The sequence below is a fragment of the Cynara cardunculus genome (genome assembly GCF_001531365.2).
Source record: "Cynara cardunculus var. scolymus isolate 2C chromosome LG 14, CcrdV1, whole genome shotgun sequence".
NCBI classification, from domain to species: Eukaryota; Viridiplantae; Streptophyta; class Magnoliopsida; order Asterales; family Asteraceae; genus Cynara; species Cynara cardunculus.
This window is the reverse complement of record NC_037541.1, coordinates 7801756-7819012: the sequence shown is the minus strand read 5'-3', so window position 1 is coordinate 7819012 and position 17257 is coordinate 7801756. Positions and strand designations below refer to the sequence as shown.

The window sequence follows — 17257 nt, the reverse complement described above, 5'->3', positions numbered from 1 at the left end:
GGGTTGAGAACCTCCAAATTTTCTTCTTGCCATTTTTGCTATCTGTTTGAACGATTTAAAGAGAGAAGAGCTTGATCGGATTCTTTTTGGAGCAAAGTAGATTCAATTGCTTTCAAAAGGCTTTTTAAGGTGAGTGATTAACTTGATTTTGATCTTCTCTTAAATGTTTACATTGTTTGAGTTCAAAAGCTTYTCTGTCCAATTTGAGTTTACCGGATGTGTGATGAGCAATTTATAAGATAAACCAGCCATGTATTAGGCGATTTAGTCCTAAACCGGGCAAGGTTTAGGCGATGTAAAGTATAAACCGCTCAAGTATTAAGCGATTTAGCTTTAAACCGGACATGTCTTAACCGGTTTAAAGGTTAAATGATTTATGAACTTTGATGTTATTTACAAATATTTCAAACGGAGAAGTATGAATACGACTCTGAGATGGCCGATTTATATTAAATCGGACAATGAGGAATAGAGTTGTCCGGATTTGATATCCGGACAATAGTGTTGGAAAAATTTATTTGACGATGTTAAATCGGACAAGTATATGGAGTGTTGTCCGAATTCAGTAAACCGACCAAGACTTGACCAGAGATGAAGTCCGGCCAAGTCTAAGTTGACCGAATTAGCATATTTACTTGTGCTTGGTTTATATATATAAAATGGAGAATTATGAAAAAAAATTATTTTGGAACATATAATAATTCCTTTAACTGTGGTCTATTCTATATGAAATATTTTGATGAGGAAATAAGGGTGACATATCAAGGAGAGGTGTACCATGGGATAAGGGTGACATATCAAGGAGAGGTGTACCATGTGATAAGGGTGGCATATCAAGGAGAGGTGTACCAGGGGATAAGGGTGGCATATCAAGGAGAGGTGTACATTTGGATATAAGGGTGGCATTTGTATATGCATGTTTCGTAATATAACTCTTACTATTATATCCTTTAAGATTACCGTAATTTGGAATTTTTATTTCTTTGTGATTTAAAGATTTAGAATCAAGGTTCTTAATGGAAATCGTAGACGAGATGTTATAAAGAAGAGGATAACAGGTTTGACCTGAAACTTGAATAAACCTTAATTAACTAATATAACCTGTTGAGGTTTGATGAGCTTTTCAGAGAGTGTTGAAAAGTGAAAGGTATTCGTATTATATTCTTACTTGTTCATATATTGTTATATATATGAAAGGTTGTTTTATTTAAAAGTTTTGGTGATTTTCCACCATGCAATGACATAAATAGGGTAACTCACTAGACCTTTCTGTCTAACCCTCGTTTTGTGATTTTAAATATGTATTGCAGGAGGTACGGACGGTAAGGGAAAGGGGAAAATGTGATATTTTTCTATATGCATGAAGATTTGTCTATGATGTATAGTTTTGATTGACGAACGTTGATTAGTACAATAAATGTATTTTGAATTTTTTGGGTCATGTGTTCTGTATGGTAAATTCTTGTACTAAAGGACCAGAAAGTGGTATATATAACATGTATTTCTTACGTATGAAGTATATGTTATATGCAATGTGTGGTATGGGGTGTTACACTTTTTCCTCTCGATAAAACAATAGTTTGTGTTTGTGTTTTACAGAGCCATTTAAAGAAAATGGTTAGAAGATTACCTTTAAGAACAAGATAATAAAACACTGCTCTGATACCACTTGTTGGTCCCAAATAGATCTACAAGAGTTTTGAAAGTAACAGTCTGTAAGAGGGGTTAAATACAAACACACAAATTTTCACTTTTTAAATCCGTTTATTGATAAAAGAAGATCAATATATAATTTACAGATTGTTGCGAAAATAAATAAGGTAAATACCTAATCTAAAAAATCTAAGAAACACAGTTGATCACAAAGAAGATTAAGAACAAGAAAGAAAATAGTAAGAAGAAGGCACTGTTTAGAAGAGAGATCTTCTCAGCTATTTATACCTATTGCATTTGATGCAAGTCAGATTGTACAAGCCACGTGGTAAACTTCTAGTGGAGAGTTTGTCATTTGTCTTCAAATATACAGGCTTTTGGCCGTATATGAACAACTGACTTTCGCAAAGCTGGTAAGCACGTTAGGAGACCATAAAGCAACTCCATACACGTACCTTTATGTGAGGGGTATGGGGTTGTCCTTTTGTGCATAAAGGATAAGAGAAAAACTAATCTTGTAGAGCAAGATTCATTTGATCGCTGACACTGAATCATCTTGAAAGGTTGCTTCAATGTTTGTCGAGTCTTGGTGAGATTTCACATTTGATTTAGACATTCTGTTATTACTGAATCCACTTTAGATCACAAACTATTATGTCTCTTTCTTTAGCTACTTCTTTGACATCGCTGAAGGTTCCTTTGGAGTGAGTTATGTCTTTGGAGAATACTTGTTCCTTTGAAACGTTTATAGCATAGGTTCAGCGATTACTAAACAAACTCATAGATGATCGATGAAGCTGAACAAAAATTACATCAAGTATTTTTCACTAAGTTCGTAAGGTCATCATCAAATCACTAAATAGAGTTTGGATCAACATCATTTTCTCTACAAAAAATGTATTAATTGTGTAACAATCTCAAAAACTAACAAACATATATATATATATATATATACATATATAGATTTTGAGTGTATTAGCCTCTTTTATCCCGACGAATTAAGTATCACTATTGTTGAAAACCTCGGAAGTACTCCATAAGTCCGACAACCGGTAACCTGCATGTAAAACGGGACATTGCATTGACCGACTCTACGCTATTGGAAGTCATAATATTTTCACCGTATACTAGGAAAATAGGCCCTTTACCACCTCTTCTTGCCAACCTCCTCCATGAATTGAACTCTGGCATGTACATGGACTCATAGACTGTCTGTCACTTGGTCGAACTCTTATATCCTATAGGCTTTACATGTCTTCCAGTATGTTCTCCTATAGATTTTAATTTGTTTGTCCCTGCTTTGAACATTCATCTCTAAATGTCGACAACATAGAGCATCATGGTCATTAGGAACATGACTGTAATTGTGGCATTTATAGAAGTAACCCTATCAGACATAAACACCAAACCTTCCATTTCTCCAATACATTCTCTCAACATGGACAAAAACCAAGTCCACACCTCCGATGTCTCAAACCTACCTACTCCGAAAGCATTGGGCACAACATTGTTATTTGCGTGTAACACCCCCAATCACCACATTTGCATATAATACATATTTCATTGTATAGAAATATAGTTTACATCACAAGGTCCCACTAGTACAAGGATTCTTATATGTACAAAATCTACATATGAAAAATTCCAAAACAAAATCCTGTACTATCACATGTAATACAACATGTATCGTCCAAAAAAAGGAATCTTCAAAAATAGATATCAAATTTGAAAAATAATCACATTTTCCCTTTCCCCTTACTATCCCTGGACCCTGCAGTTCCTGCATTGCATATTTTAAAGACAAAAAAATGAGGGTTAGACTAGAAGGGTCTAGTGAGTAAATCCCTTCTTTGCAAATGCAGGGTGATAAACACCAAATTATTAATAAAGCTTTTTGCTCAGAAAATAATGCATTTCAAGCAACAATGCAGTCCTCAATAGAATGAATAATAGGATAGACTTTATAACATCAGCTCTTGATATAAAATACATCTTGCTTAAAGATCCAATATTCCCAAGATGAAATTAACATTGCGGCCACAGTCTCTTTGATTCATCGGATTTAAAAGACCAGAATTTCTCTGTAAGTATTAATGGAAAGATTTAAGGCAGTACTTGCCCTTTATGACAAACCATTTTCCCCTTCTCAATAACAACTAAATTATAATTTCTAATAGGAATAATATCTCTAATTCATCATATCACAAAGAAATGATGATTCAAAGTTATTAAATCCAATTAGCAATAATAACAAGAGTTATAATAATACCCATATATGATAATGCCTCTCTTATTCCAAGTACACCTCTCCTTGATATGCCACCCTTATTCCTTCATCCAAAACAGGGCTACTATCAGAACAGACAAAAGTTACCATGTCTAAAAGTACTCATTCCTAGTTCCAAGCCAAAACAGACAAAAAGTCACCATGTCTGGGGGAACTATATATTAAAATAAGTTTCATACAAAAACAGACTTACGTCACCACGCTTGGTAGAAACAGTTCACCGAATCCAATTCCATACCAAAACATACGTACGTAACCATGCTTGGTAGGAATGTTTTTCCAAAATATAGTTTCATACCAAAACAAAATTATATCACCACGCTTGGTAGAAACATTTCTTTTTATTTAAAAAAAATATATAAAATACCTTTTTTTATAAATCCATAATTAAACCCAATAATAGACATTGTCTAAAATTCTCAACACTTAGAAAATTATCAAATATAAGTCACCCGGATAACTTTTCCGGATAAACAATTCGGACAAGTCCTTTGTTCGATTTACAAATCCGGACTACACTTAGTCTTTGTCCGATATACTAATCCGGACAACTCTTGATCGATTTATAACCACTCCGCATGACCCATGAGCGATTTAGAACTAAACCACATACTACATGATCGATTTAAAATAAACCGGTCAACACTACGTCCGGTTTAGAATTAATCTGGACAACACTACGTCCGGTTTACTCATAATCCGGTCACCCCTTTTGTCCGAATAAAACTCAAATTGGATATAAAATTTCTTTAAGAACAATACATGTTATTCACTAAAACCAGTACCAAAACAATATTTATGTAAAAGAAGTTTAGAAAATTACTCACCTTATTGTAATTTAGCAAATGCAAACCCACTTTGATTCCAAGTATGCAAGTAATCCGGACAGGCTTTCTCCCAAATCTCTCAAGATTTCTAAAAGAATCAGAAACCTTGCTTCTCCCCACAAAACCTCTACTTATACTTTCCAAATATGGAAAGTCGGTCAATCCAGCCTCATACCATGTGCATGCATGTAAATAAAGCTATCCATTCATGCATTTAAACCCATGCACACACTTATGCAGAATAATGTTATATGTTATCATATTTCATGTATACATACATGTTTCCCCATATATATATATAGATATATACATATTCTCATATTGTGCATATATTTGTATGCATAAATACATATACCCACATATTAAATTCATGTAATCATATACTCATGTAGTCAATTAATTCATATAATAAATACCTTGGGTAATAACTAGGACCCGATTTTCACATTATCCACCCCTTCAAAAGAATTCCATCCCGAAATTCCTTTATTCAAAAAGCCATGGATAATCTGCTCTCATTTTTTATTCCAATTCCCAAGTTGCCTCTGGTGCTTTGTGAAACTTCCATTGTACTTTAACCAGACTGATTTCTTTGCTTCTCAATACCTTTATTTTTTGGTCAATTACGGCTTCTGGTGTTTCCACAAAGTTCAACCTACTGTCCAGTTTGACTTCTGGTAGTGGTACAACGTGACTCGGATCAATTAAACATTTCCGCAAATTTGATACATGAAAAGTGTTGTAAATCATACTAAGCTCTTCTGGTAGCTCTAACTGATATGCTACTGGCCCAATTCGCTTACATATTCTAAATGGCCCGATATACTTCGTACTGAGCTTACCCTTCTTTCCAAATCTGATAACACCTTTCCACGGTGAAACTTTCAACATCACAAGATCTCCTACACATAACTCAATCGGCTTCCGACGATTATCGATATAACTTTTCTGGCAGTCTTGTGCTGTTTTGATTCTTTCACGGATCTGTTCAATTTTCTCAGAAGTTTCTTGAACAATCTCAGGACCCGTCAATTGCCTTTCTCCTACCTCATTCCAACACAATGACGTTCGACATTTACGTCCATACAATACTTCATATGGTGCTGCTTGGATGTTGGAATGATAACTATTATTGTATGCAAACTCTATCAGTGGCAAATGATCTTCTCATGATCCCCCGAAATCAATGATACAGCTTCTCACCATGTCTTTGAGAGTCTGGATAGTTCTTTCACTTTGCCTGTCTGTTTGCGTATGATAGGTTGTGCTTAACCGAATTTCAGACCCCAGAGCTTTCTGCAAACTCTCCCAAAATTTTGATGTGAAGTGGCTATCTCTATCGAAGATAATAGATAATGGAATACCGTGTCTGGTTACAATCTCTTTTATATAAATATGTGCCAGCTTTTCTAAAGAATATCCCTATCTTATAGGTAGAAAATAAGCAGATTTAGACAGGCGATCAACAATTACCCAGATTGCATCGTACCCTTTTGGAGTTTGAGGTAACTTCATGAAGAAATCCATTGTAATGTGATCCCATTTCCACACAGGAATCTCCAAAGATTGAAGTCTTCCATATGGCTTTTGATGTTCAATCTTTAGCTGTAGACATGTTAAACATTGTTCCACATATCTAGTTATATCTTTCTTCAATCCGGGCCACCAATAAAAAGATTTCAAATCTCGATACATCTTATTGGTACATGGATGGACATAATAACGGGATTTATGGCTTTCGTTCAAAATAGCTTTCCGGATATCCCCAAAATTTGGTACCCAAATTCGTCCTTGAAAGCACATAATTCCTTCATTGTTTGGTTCCAGAGTTGAAAACATCTTACCCATTCTTTCTGATTTGACAAAATCTTCCTTCATAACTTCTTTCTGACATCTCAGAATCTTTTTATGGATATTAGGGACTAAACTTATTCTCGTTGCTACGGTTTTAATAGTCCCACTCCTTTCTTTTCTACTCAAAGCGTTAGCTACCACGTTGGCTTTCCCTGGATGGTAAAAGATTTCACAATCATAATCATTAACAAGTTCAATCCACTGACGCTGTCGCATGTTTAAATCTTTCTTGCTGAACAGATGTTGTAACCTTTTATGATCTGTATAAATCTGGCACTTTGTTCCCAGAAGATAATGCCTCCATATTTTTAGAGCAAACACCACCGCAGCTAACTCCATATCATGGGTCGGATATTGTTTCTCATGATCTTTCATATGTCTTGATGCATAAGAAATCACCTTTCCTCTTTGCATCAGAACACATCCCAACCCCAGTTTCGAAGCGTCACTATATACTACAAAATCTTCTGATCCATCAGGTAGGGTTAATATAGGCGCACTGCAGAGGTGATTCTTTAACAATTGGAAGGCTGCTTGCTGTTCTTTCTCCCACTGGAATTTGACATTCTTCTGAGTCAATTTGGTTAATGGCATGACTATCTTAGAAAAGTCCTGAATGAACTTACGATAATAGCCTGTCCCAAAAAGCTTCGGACTTTAGAAGAAGTCTTTGGAGCTTCCCACCTCTCAACTGCTTTGATTTTAGCTGGATCTACTTTTACCCCTTCCTCTGATATAACATGACCCAAGAATTGGACTTCCCTTAACCAGAACTCACACTTATACAACTTGGCATACATCTTTTCTCGTTTCAACAATTTCAGTATCAGGCGAAGATGTTCCGCATGCTCTTCTTCGATCTTAGAGTATATAAGTATATCATCAATAATACAATAACGAATTTATCAAGATATTCCTTACATACCCTATTCATCAAATCCATAAAGGCTGTGGGTGCATTAGTTAAGCCAAATGGCATAACTAAGAATTCATGATGCCCGTACCTGGTTCGAAAAGCTGTTGTAGCAACATTTTCCTCCCTGAATTTAAGTTGTGATACCCTGATCTTAAATCGATCTTGGAAAAATAACTTGCTCCTACCAGTTGATCAAACAAGTCATCAATCCTTGGTATAGGATACTTGTTCTTGATTGTTAACTTATTCAATTCTCGATAGTCTATACATATTCGTATAGATCCATCTTTCTTTTTGACAAATAAGATCGGAGCACCCCAAGGTGAAGTGCTAGGTCGGATGAATCCTTCATTAGTTAAGTCCTTCAATTGAGCAACCAATTCTTTTAATTCTGATGGAGCCAATCGATACGGCGTCTTGGCTACTAGTGCTGCCCCCGTATAAGATCAATTCAGAATTCAATAGCTCTGTCTGGCGGTAACCCAGACAAATCTTCTGGAAAGACGTCCGGGTATTCATTAACGATCAGAATCAATTCCTATTTCCCTTTTCTACCTTTGCATCAATAACATATGCTAAACACCCTTGACACCCCTTCCCGATACACTTTCGGGCTTTTAATACAGATAGAAGACTAGTATGATGATTCTGACGGTCACCATAAATAATAACCATTCCTTGATCTGGCAAAGTAATTCTGATCATCTTCTTATTAAAAATAATACTGGCCTGATGCTCTGCCAACCAGTCCATACCCACCACTATATCAAACTCTTTCATTGGCATAGGAAACAGTCGAATCGGTAACTCACACCCCTCAATAACAATAATACAGTTATTGAATACTTTAGTAACAAATTCTTGACTATTAGCAGTGTCAACTACTAATTCGTCATCAAGTAACACATAATTCAAACATGCAGATTGAGCAAATGATGGTGATACAAATGAAAAATTTGCACAAGAATCAAACAACACCTTAGCACGTAAGAATTCAAAAGAAAGGTACCTGTTACCACATCTGGGGTTGTTTCTGCCTCATTCTTTGTCATCTAAAACGATCTACCTTTTGCTCCACTCTGGTCTCGTCTTGGTGCACTAGGCCTTCCACGATTACTGGGAACATTTCCTCCCATTGTTAAACGAGGAGCTCTTAATTGTGTTCAATTCGGTCGGATATGGTCAAGTGAATTGCACTGAAAACACCTTTTGGGTGTAGTGCAATCCCTTGACAAATGCCCTGCCTCCCCACAACGATAGCATCTCTTTGGTTCAGATAGACAATTCCCTTGATGCACCTGCTGACACCGTGGACAAGTCCCAATAGGTGGCGGCTGACACCGTGGACAAGTCCCAAGAGGTAGCGGCTGACACCGTGGACAAGTCCCAATAGGTGCCGGCTAAGGAGTACGATTATCTGATTTAATAAACTTGGGTCTTCGAAAACTGACTGAAGACCCTTCCCACTTTATTTTCACAACTAATTTATCTTGACCTTGCCGATTTTTGTTTCTTTCAGTAACTTCGGCAGCATTTACGGCTAAGGAGAAAGTTTCAGGGTTCATAGCAATCACAAATTCCCGAATAGAAGGTTTCAGACCCCAAATATTCCTCTCCACCTTTCGGGATTCTGAAGATTAATGTTCCGCAAAACGAGAAAACTCAATAAATTTCTCGATATAATCCCGTACAAATCTATTCCCTTGCTCCAATTTTAGAAAATCCTCTTCCATTTGCCTTACCGTTGTTGTAGGATGAATTATGTTTTGAATTTGTTCACAAATCCTTCCCAAGACATTGTTTGCAGTATATTAGGTTGTGCCGAGGACTGCACATCCCACCAATATAAGGCATTAGATTTGAGCATAGATACCGCAAATCTAACCTTATCTTCTTCAAAACATCTACTAGTGTTGAATACTGATTCAATCTCTTTTATCCAGCACATTGCTTTTACTGGATCTCTTTCTCCTGAAAAGGTCGGAGGTTTACATGTCAGAAACATCTTTATGTCTCTTCCCCGATTATTGCTGCCTGCTGAAGGAGCTGGAGGATTAATTCCAACTCGCTCAGTTTCTACTCTAGCTGGAAATCCCATAATGGATATCAAAGTTTCCCTCAGTTTTGCCATTTCTTCTACCTGTACATCTTTAGTTACAAACTCAGGTTGTTGCCTCTATTCTTGATGTGCATTTCCAGAAATAGATTTCCCTTGATCAGGGAGAATCTCAGCCTGACTCCTTTCCGGAATCTGACTCCTTCCCCGACCTCTACTTCCCGAAGCATAGGTTGGCAGATTAACAGGAGATTCCTCCCTTTGTTCAGATGCAGAGCAGGCAATTCTTTCTGATCTTCGTGATCGATTAGACATCTGCAGATATTTTAGTATTAAATATCACGTTTTCACATTCCCAAATATAATATGGTATCCGAGTATAGGTATCTACCTGTAAATTCATAATTACATTGGCCATTTGTAATTCGAGTTCACCTTACATACTACCCTCTTTAACCCATTATATTTTATTCCCAGTGATACTAATTATGGCCGGGACTCTTAGCATGCAAATGACAGTTTAAGTCTTGGCATCATGCTTTGAATACCTAAATCTCTTAAACTAAGGCTCTGATACCACTTCTGTAACACCCCCAATCACCACATTTGCATATAACACATATTTCATTGTATAGAATTATTGTTTACATCACAAGGTCCAACTAGTACAAGGATTCTTATATGTACAAAATCTAGATATGAAAAATTCCAAAACAAAATCCTGTACTATCACATGTAATACAACATGTATCATCCAAAATAAGGAATCTTATGCAGATCTTCAAAAGCAAATATCAAATTAGGAAAATAATCACATTTTCGCTTTCCCCTTACTATCCCGGGACCTTGCAGTTCTTGCATTGCATATTTAAAGGATAAAAAAAATGAGGGTTAAACCAGAATGGTCTGGTGAGTAAATCTCTTCTTTGCAAATGTTGGGTGATAAACACCAAATTATTAATAAATCTTTTTCCTCAGAAAATAATGGATTTCAAGCAACAATGTAGTCCTCAATAGAATGAATAATAGGATAGACTTTATAACATCAGCTCTTGATATAAAATACATCTTTCTTAAAGATTCAATATTCCCAAGATGAAATTAACATTGTGGCTACAGTCTCTTTGATTCATCAGATTTAAAAGACCAGAATTTCTCTGTAAGTATTAATGGAAAGATTTAAGGCAGTACTTGCCCTATATGACAAACCATTTTCCCCTTCTCAATAACAACTAAATTATAATTTCAAATTGAAATAATATCTCTAATTCATCAGATCACAAAGAAATGATGATTCAAAGTTATTAAATCCAATTAGCAATAATAACAAGAGTTATAATAATACCCATATATGATAATGCCTCCCTTATTCCAAGTACACCTCTCCTTGATATGCCACCCTTATTCCTTCATCCAAACAGGGCTACTTATCAGAACAGACAATAGTCACTACATCTGAAAGTACCCATTCCAAGTTCCAAGCCAGAACAGACAAAAGTCACCATGTCTGGGGGAACTATATATTAAAATAAGTTTCGTACCAAAACAGATTTACGTCACCACGCTTGGTAGAAACAGTTCACCAAATCCAATTCCATACCAAAACAGACATACGTCACCACGCATGGTAGGAATGTTTTCCAAAATATAGTTTCATACCAAAACAGACTTACGTCACCACGCTTGGTAGAAACATATCTTTTTATTTTAAAAAAAATATAAAATACCCCTTTTTATAAATCCATAATTAAACCTAATAATAGCATTGTCTAAAATGCTCAACACTTAGAAAATTATCAAATATAAGTCACCCGGATAACTTATCCGGATAAACAATCCGGACAAGTCCTTTGTCCGATTTACAAATCCGGAATACACTTAGTCTTTGTCCGATATACTAATCCGGACAACTTCTGATCGATTTATAACAACTCTATATGACCCATGAGGGATTTAGAACTAAACCGCATAACACATGATCGATTTAAAATAAATCGGTCAACACTACGTCCGGTTTAGAATCAATCCGGACAACACTATGTCCGGTTTACTCATAATCCGGTCACCCCTTATGTTCGAATAAAACTCAAATTGGATACAAAATTTCTTTAAGAACAATACACGTTATTCACTAAAACCAGTACCAAAACAATATTTATGTAAAAGAAGTTTAGAAAATTACTCACCTTATTGTAATTTAGCAAATGCAAACCCACTTTGATTCCAAGTATGCAAGTAATTCGGACAGTCTTTCTCCCAAATCTCTCAAGATTTCTAAAAGAAACAGAAACCTTGCTTCTCCCCACACAATATCTACTTATACTTTCCAAATATGGAAAGTCGGTCAATCCAGCCTCAAACCATGTGCATGCATGTACATAAAGCTATCCATTCATGCATTTAAACCCATGCACACACTTATGCACAATAATGTTATATGTTATCATATTTCATGTATACATACATGTTTCCCCATATATATGTAGATATATACATATACTCATGTAAGCATATACTCATGTTTCCCCATATTTCATGTATACACACTTGTGCATATATTTTTATGCATAAATACATATACCCACATATTAAATTCATGTAAGCATATACTCATGTAGTCAATTAATTCATATAATAAATAACTTGGGTAATAATCAGGACCCGATTGTCACATTGCGTCCATGGGATCGACCAAGAACATTGTACCCAGGAAACGTCCCTTTAAATGTGCAGCATCTATTGGAAGGACACGATGCAAGTTTCTCATAATAGTTCGGATCTACAAAAATTTAGGTGGTTTACGTTTGTAAAGGATATAGTTTATAATATATAAGCATATGACATAGTTATACATACAACGCAACCAAGGTCAGTGAAACACATCTCAAAACGTCCTCTCAAATATGTCCTTATTCTAGTGATGGTACCTAGATTATTATATTCTATATTATAAAAAAAACGTAGGGAGTCGGGTGAATGACTCCTCAGGGCTACCCCTCACCATTTGTAGTGCATTACTTCTAGCACGCCAACCTTGGTGTACACAGTAGTAATATCGTACTGTTGGTTTATATAATGAACAATGTCATTTGGCCAATGTGCACTGTTATCATTTACACATTTACTTTTGAGTATATGACCCAATACCTTTTTGTTTGCTTCACAGTGATTGTGATTCAATTGGGTCTTCATACAAGTGTATACATCTACCAACTTATGACCAACTTTCCTTTTACTACGGAGCTCTCCGTCATATGCCAACATAATTCTCACGAAGGCATACAACCTCAAATCTCGTTTTTGAAGATCTCCTCGTTCTATACTCTAAACCCTCTTCAATAAACTTAATTCTGAGTTGTATGATCATTTCTTTTATCGTACCAAATAACTTACCAACAACTATTCTGCCACTACGATTATAAGATACGGCCTCGCTGGTCGTGATAGAGGGCTCTGGGGTTTGAAAGAAGGGAACCATATAAAAAAAATCATTTATCCCACCAATTGATTTATTCGAATGAGATATTGTTTTTACACCTTCTTCTTGTTTATCTTCATCCATTTTTGATAAATCAATATCAGATATATCCTATGTGAAAACATGGGCTTCATCATCAACTCCTCTAGCAAAATGTCTTTCTTCATCATCATCATCATCATCATCATCATCATCATCATCATCATCATCATCATTTTCTTCTTCTTCTTGTGTCTCAGGAACAAACTGGAGGTAATAGTCACTAAGACCGTACATTCCTTGAGTCTGAGTCTCATCTTGCGTTTGATTGTTTTAAATGTTCGAACTACCACCGACATAACCTCTACGGCACATTGAAAAATCGACATATACATAAAGTGTAGGCGGTTTATTTGACTCGGTTGCGAATCCCATGCAACCACAAACATCTTCATTGTCGGCTAACTCAAATATTAGGAATGGCAACGGGTCGGGTTCGGGCTGGGAATTGGTATCCCTGTCCCCGAAACCGATAACTAAGACCGTACCTATAACCGCCCCGATCCCCGTCGAGGATCTTATCGGGGATCCCCGTCGGGTCCCCGCGGTTTCCCCGATCCCCGTTGGGGAACCAGTTAAGTGTAAAAATCTATTTTTTCCGTTCGTTTCTCGTTCACCTTTGGTTATACCCGAACCTGAAGCCTAAATCGATTTGAAAAAAATTACAATACATTAATTTTCACAACTAAAAGTAAATTACAGTTTTTTTTAAAGATGTAAGTCTAAATGTCTCAAATGTAATCAAACCAATTACAAACAACATCTTATATTACTATATAAAAGTAAACATAAATTCAAACATCAAACAACTAACATCATGATTTCATAATTAGACAAAACAAACTGGACTTTTCCGTGAGCCTTATTTGGGGTGTTGAGGTAAATTGAATAAAAGTCTTTTAAATTTTATTGTTAGTATTTTCTTTTAATGATATATATATATATATATATGAATGTATATAAATTAAAATTAATATATATATACACATATCGGGCCGGGCTGGGTCGCCCGCCACTGTCACCAATAAAATACCTGAATATGTCCCTGATCCCCACACCATCCCCGATAAGATGTCCCCGAACCCAGCCCGAAAATTTCGGTTTTCAGTTTTCACCTTCTGTTTCGGCCATCCCTATCAAAAATTGAAGCATCATAATAACGTGGTTACGAACATAACTTTCGATTCCACATTTCCACTTAACATAAGCGACCAAAATTTGATTGTGTAATGTTTGCACGCAATTGTGCAACATAGTGCATCGTATCACCTGAACAAATATAATCCCACCCATCGTTTGCTTGCACCCATTGACCACTACCACAAATATGTAACTTAATTTTTTCGACATCAGAACTCATTTTTTCAAATGAATTGAAAGAACAAAAATATATGATGAACAAAGAAAGAAAGAAATTAAGACGTCATGCTTTTTCTGTATATCTTCATCCAACTATCGTTGCTATTTTATAGATCAGATGAATTAAATTCATCCAACCAACCATCAACAAATTAGTTGAAAATGGTACAATTATTGAACAATTTTACATCATTTTTCAGGCTCTATTGAAAAAAATAATGCAGCTTCACAATTAAACATGTATACAACACGTAAAAAATGACAACTTTTTGAAAAATTACGGAGGCGAGAGGTTAAAATTGCGGATCTGGATATAATAATAAGGTGCGTAACTGGGTAGAAAGTGTAATTTTTGAAAATCCAGAGAGATAAAAGACATTATTTTCCATACCATAAAGACCACACTTACTTTCGGTTTTAATGATCCATATTGTATCTTAGTCACTTACTTAAAATACATTATTTTCCTCTCATATTTATATAGACTTTGTAGGTAATTATTTTTCATGTTCATTTGCTTAGATTTATATAACTCAATCAAGATATTCACAAAATAAAATATTAGTTTGCTCACAGTTGGTATATTTTAGGGTTCTACACATCATATACATTTTCTCTCAGTTCCTTGTAAACGATAACTATCATCTTTCAGCCTTAACACACGAGTCCATTTTTTGTATTTAAGACCTTATTGGCTCAATAATATTTAACTTCGGGTGTTTGACATCGGTTGTGAGATTTCAATTCATCCAATATGGATGCATGTAACTACTGTATGAAGAAGAAGATATATTACACCTCATATACCTATTATGTGATATGTGGTGTTTTGCAGGCATCCAATAATTTGTTAGAACACAAGAAGAACTTCTTTCCATTTTCACGAAAAAATTTGACAGTAGCATTTGGTTCTCGTGATAATGGCATGTAATGCCTAAAAGGTTTAAAATCTTCCATCTCCCCAGCTTAAAGATTTACATTGATAATAACACCCACATGGCTCACATTACTGAAAATGCCCCTCAAGTAGAAAGCAGAGGACAAAAACTAAAAAATAACACTAACATAAAATTTTAAACTAATATACAATGATGACAGTACTCACCACACACAATACTATATATCTTGATTAAACACTACATAACTAAAGTTTTTTTTATTTTATTATTAACCTCGATATCTAACCGTCATGTGAGTCGACTAATCTCAGGACCACTGCTCTGTGAATAGGCGGAGTCACCGTATTTGAACCTTAGTGGCCACAAGAGAATTTTTAATCCTCCTTGGATTTGAACGTGGGACCTCGAAGCTCAAACCCGAACAGGCACTACCCTTTGTGGTTCTACACAACTAAAGTTGAAATTAGAAATGAGAAAGTTAGAAAGACAAAAGTAAAATGATTCTCATATAACTTAATTTACTACAAATGAGATAATGATTGTTGAAGGAAAGTAATAAACCTAAATACAAAGAACTAATCCTTCTCTCCAACTATTAAACTGAACTTTTGAAACTCAGAACTTCCATGGACACTACCGTTTGTTATCCCAACAGTTGTCTGTCGTAGAACATTTATTAACTATTACAGTTGTCGTCTATTGTTTTCACTACAATGGAATTACTTACAGAAGAGAACAAATCATATACGAAGAGTAAGTTATCATGGTGGATGCACCTTCACCTTGTCCAGCCTGGTAGACAACCGCAAAATGGAGTTTGAGACACTTGAAGAGTTTGCTTTGATGTCCACTTCTGTCAAATGATTATGTCGATTGCTTTAAAAACCATATTGACCATGTGATTAGCTGTTAGAATATTCCTCCATTAATCCCCACCAATCATCTGCTTTAAAAGCCATCAAATTTCCCTTGCTTCCCAATACGAATTCCAAAAACCAATCTTTTGTACAAGTGAATATATACACGTATAAAGAAGACTCACCAAAATGGAATTTGTCAAGGTAATCACTGCTCTCACCATCACAATGATAATCCTCATGGCCTTCACCAGTACTGGAACAATGGCTCAAAATTTTGGGTCAGCACCAGCACCTTCACCCTCAATGGAGAGCGCTGGAATGGCATTGTCAGTGCCTGCTCTACTAGCAGCTGTTGTCTCTCTAGTAGCTTGCCTCTTTTAAAGCTCCTCCGCTTTTTATAATCATCAGCCAGCGCTCTCTTCTTGAATTTAATGTTTCAAATTTCTATTTCTAGAATGTAACTCTTTATTTGTAAACGAAATTCTTTTTCAGCATGAGGTGACATGGATTTTACTGTTTTTGTGGTTACAACTGTTAATTAAAACATCTAACAGGATTTAAACGCAGATTATCAATCAGTGATCATAAAACATTAAGGGGTCGTTTACTAAACACTTACCCAATAAACGCTTGCCCGTAAAATTCAGTATTATCACTTACTTATCGGATAAGATTTTAGTCTACTAAAACGGCATATGCGACAATTTACCTGGTAAGCGCTAACCGTGGTAAGAGTCGTCGCACTCACTTACCAAGTAACACTCTTGGTTTTTGCATATTTATCCCGTAATGTAACGTGACTTGATAAATGTTAAGCGTTTCGTAAACGACCCCCAAGTAAAACTTACTTGGTAACATCGATTTTGGATTGACATTTGAGGATGAAGCCATAACATTAGGAGTCGTCGATACTCTGGTGATGATGCCAACAATGCGATGGAGGGATTCGACAAGTGATGGAGTTATTTCTTGGAGAGAATTTTTTGATTTCTCATTTGTTCTTATGATATCTCACACATGGAAAGACCA

At 35.7% G+C, this 17257-nt stretch overlaps 1 protein-coding gene across 1 annotated transcript; it reads left to right on the top strand.

Moving 5' to 3' along the window:
- Nucleotides 1-16353: 16353 nt before the first annotated feature.
- On the top strand, nt 16354-16756 carry LOC112527024. The gene has a single exon (XM_025137500.1). The coding sequence runs from the start codon at nt 16415-16417 to the stop codon at nt 16607-16609; it is 195 nt and encodes a 64-aa protein (XP_024993268.1). The 5' UTR covers nt 16354-16414; the 3' UTR covers nt 16610-16756.
- The last annotated feature ends 501 nt before the right edge of the window (nt 16757-17257 follow it).

What these genes read in the sequence shown, in the direction of transcription:
- LOC112527024 (XM_025137500.1), top strand. Translation starts at nt 16,415, where the DNA reads ATGGAATTTGTCAAGGTAATCACTGCTCTCACCATCACAATGATAATC.